This window comes from Tupaia chinensis, unplaced genomic scaffold (genome assembly GCF_000334495.1).
Source record: "Tupaia chinensis unplaced genomic scaffold, TupChi_1.0 Scaffold000201_1, whole genome shotgun sequence".
Classification (NCBI taxonomy): domain Eukaryota; kingdom Metazoa; phylum Chordata; class Mammalia; order Scandentia; family Tupaiidae; genus Tupaia; species Tupaia belangeri.
In genome coordinates this window covers 3,364,383-3,367,835 of record NW_006159676.1, presented here as the reverse complement: position 1 = coordinate 3,367,835, position 3,453 = coordinate 3,364,383, and the positions used below count along the sequence as shown (strand labels likewise).

At 54.7% G+C, this 3,453-nt stretch overlaps 1 protein-coding gene across 1 annotated transcript in view; it reads left to right on the top strand.

Moving 5' to 3' along the window:
* SIN3B (SIN3 transcription regulator family member B) overlaps positions 1 to 3,453 on the top strand; it is a gene marked incomplete in the record, with an annotated part of 50,449 nt that overhangs the window by 35,436 nt on the left and 11,560 nt on the right. The window contains 2 exon segments of the mRNA XM_014587292.1: positions 68 to 184; positions 2,934 to 3,172. Coding sequence (XP_014442778.1) covers positions 68 to 184; positions 2,934 to 3,172 — 356 coding nt within the window.

Below are 3,453 nucleotides of genomic sequence, written 5' to 3'. Positions count from 1 at the left end.
ATACCAGGCTATGCACTTGTGGCCACCCCCTGCCATACCAGTCACACGGCGCTTCCTCTCGGTGCAGGTGCTGAACGACACCTGGGTCTCTTTCCCCTCCTGGTCAGAAGACTCCACCTTCGTCAGCTCCAAGAAGACGCCCTACGAGGAGCAGCTGCACCGCTGTGAGGATGAACGCTTCGAGGTGTGTGCGCTGGCATGGCCCAGACGGGGGTGTGTGGGGGCCAGATGGTGACGTCCCCTGGGTGTGCACTGTCCCTGCTTCTCCACAGAGACGCAGCCCAGTCTTCCTCCACCTCCCCAGTCTCCTTTGGAGGAAGGGGATCCGGGCACATTCCAGCAGGGGGAGCCTCCCAGACCATCCTGTGTTCCTGGGTGGGCTACAGGCTGGTGCTTTTTCCTCACTTAAGCAAAAATGTATTCATTGTATAGGACCAGCAGTTGGATACGATGCTGGACTCCCCTGTAGTTGACTGTGGTTCGAGTCCCAGACCCGGTGGCTTAAACTCACGCTGGGCACGTGTGCGTGCGTGCCCAAGAACCCGAGAGGAGAATGGAGGAGAAGGGATTGCGGCATGGCCATCCCCCCGGGGGTTGATCTCTCGCTTTCTGTCTCTCTGTCTCTCTCTGTCTTTCTGGCAAGCGCACGCCCCCTTCCCCCCCCCCCCCAAAAAAAAAAATGTCTTGTTAGTTAGTTTGTCAAAGTTGACCAGAGAGAGGTACGAAAGAAGGAAAGTGAGAAAGCGAGCTGTCAGGTCCGAGACTCGAACCCTGCTCAGCGGTATGGGAGTCCCGCTGCCTTAACCGCCATGCCACCTGCCAGCCCCCAGAATCAATTTTTATTGAAATTTTTATTTTTATTTTATTATTTTTCTTTTTATTTATCATGGGATAGCTGTGCTTAGCACAGAGAGACAGAGAAAGGGAGAAAGCCACCTCCCTTTACCCCCCCACCCCCAAGGACATGCTCACCCTGCTGTCCCTTCTCTTCTGTTTCTCCATCCTGTTGCAATTTGGGGCATGCACAGGTACATGCCCGGCATATTTTTAAGCTATGGAGTCTGCAAGTCAAATCATGCAGTCGGCCATGTGGGACCTAGCTCCTTTAACCACCGGGCTACGGGCTGGCTCTTTTTTTTAAGGTTGCTTATTTCTTCCTTGAAAAAGCGAGCAAGAAAGACAGTCACCCTCCTCCCCCATATAAGGTCTTCCCTGAGATCCTTGATTCCCCTGGTCTCAGCTACTCTGGATCCCACACATGCTCAGCATGCCCAGAGAGGTCCCAGGACGTGAACCTGGGGCCCCTCGCATGTGGGTCCAGCTGTGTTAGCACTTCGCCGCTGCCTGGCCCCTGGAATTCTTACCGATAGAGTTACATGGAGTGTGAGGGATAGCACAGAGACCCAGCCACGATGCCAGAGGTGTTGGCCTCTCCTGATGCTGGAGTCATATGGGCAACCAGGGTCCGGATCCCAGGTTGACCTGAATGCTCCAGGCCAGAAGGCTTTGGGGAGGTCATGGTATGACTCCCCTTCCCTCCCCTACAATAGCAATGACCTTTTTTTTTTTTTTAAAGAACAATTTTTGTTATAGTGCACATATACTTGCCAAAGAGACAGAAAGCAAGAAATCACTCCCCAGAGGGGATGGCCACACCGCAGTCCCTTTTCCTCCTTTCTCCTCTCGGGATCTCGGGCGCGCACACATGTACACACCCAGCGTGAATTTTATGCTGCCGAATCTGGGACTCGAACCGCGTTCAACTCTGTGGGAGTCCAGTGACATGACTGTTACACTGTTATCTGCTAGTCTCGAAATAAACTATTTTTGTAAAGAGGGAAGAGGGCCTGCAGATGGCATGGCGGTTAGGGTGGCTGAGCCCTACATGGCTGACTTCATGGTTTGAGTCCTGGAGCCGGCAGTTTGAAACACGCTGGGCCTGTGTGCATGCATGTCCGAAATCCTGAGGGGAGAAGAAAAGAGAAGGGATTGCACCACGGCCATCTCTCCTGGGGATGATTTCTCACTTTCTCTCTCTCTCTCTCTGGTGAGCCCACATGCCCTGTAGCATACTTTAAAAAAAGAGAGAGCGAGATCAGCAGTTAGCGTAATGGCTATGTTGCTGGACTCCCATGTAGTCAACTGTGGTTCGCGTCCCGGACCCGGTGGCTTAAACTCATGCCGGGCGCGTGTGCGTGCGTGCCCAAGATCCCAAGAGGAGAGTGGAGGAGAAGGGATTGCGGCGTGGCCATCCCCCCCTGGGGGGTGATTTCTCTCTTTCTGTCTCTCTGTCTCCCTCTCTCTCTTTCTGGCGAGCGCACGCACCCTATAGCAAAAACCTCTCTAAAAAAAAAAAAGAGAGAGAGAGAGAGAGAGAACTAACACAGAGATCCGAGGTGCCCTCCGTGGCCCCCAATGGTACCATCGTATAAAACTTGGGCGCTGTTACCGAGGTTGCATGTTGACACTGACCCAACCCACTGCTCTTACTGAGATCACCCCAGTTTGACTTGTCTGAAGGAAAGGGAAAGTGAGAAATCACCCTGGGGGGATGACCACACCGCAATCCCTTCTCCACCATTCTCCTCTCAGAATTTTGGGCACGCATGCACATCCAGTCTGTTTTTCAAGGCTCCAGGTTCAGGACTCGAACTGTGGAGTTAACCACGCAGGATCCAGTGCCTTAACCACCGCACCACTTTTTGGCCTAAGTGCCTTCTTTTTTATTGTCCAGCGAGCCGGTGCTTTTGAAGCCCCGAAACTGGGTTACCTGGAGGGACAATTTCCCTTTGTGGGTGGGGCCGTCCCACCCGTTGGGTACTCCCGGGGCACAGAGCGGCCTGCAGCTCTTGGTTGGTGGCCCCGTCTAGGGGCCCGACTCCTGTAACGAGCCACGCCCTGGCAGTTGGCCCTTCCCGCCCTTCTCTCTGTAGTTAGACGTCGTGTTGGAGACCAACCTGGCCACCATCCGGGTGCTGGAGAGCGTGCAGAAGAAGCTGTCGCGGATGGCGCCCGAAGACCAGGAGAAGTTCCGGCTGGACGACTCCCTGGGGGGCACGTCGGAGGTGATCCAGCGGCGCGCCATCCACCGCATCTACGGGGACAAGGCCCCCGAGATCATCGAGAGCCTCAAGAAGAACCCCGTCACCGCCGTCCCTGTCGTCCTGAAAAGGTGTCCCCAGCTTGTAGTCACCCCCGCCCCCTGCACAGAGTCCCCCGGGAGCTCATTAGGGCAGTTCGTCAACAGATGATACCGGGGGGGGGGGCCCCAGGGCCTCAGGCTGCCTCGTTTTGTGCTCCTGCTTCCCTTCATCACCTGGTTCTGCTCCTTTCTTTTTTTTTTTTCAAAGTTACTCAATTTTGGGACCAGCAGTTAGCATAATGGCTATGTCACTGGACTCCCACGTAGTTGACCGTAGTTGACCATGGGTCGAGTCCCGGACCTTGTTCTTA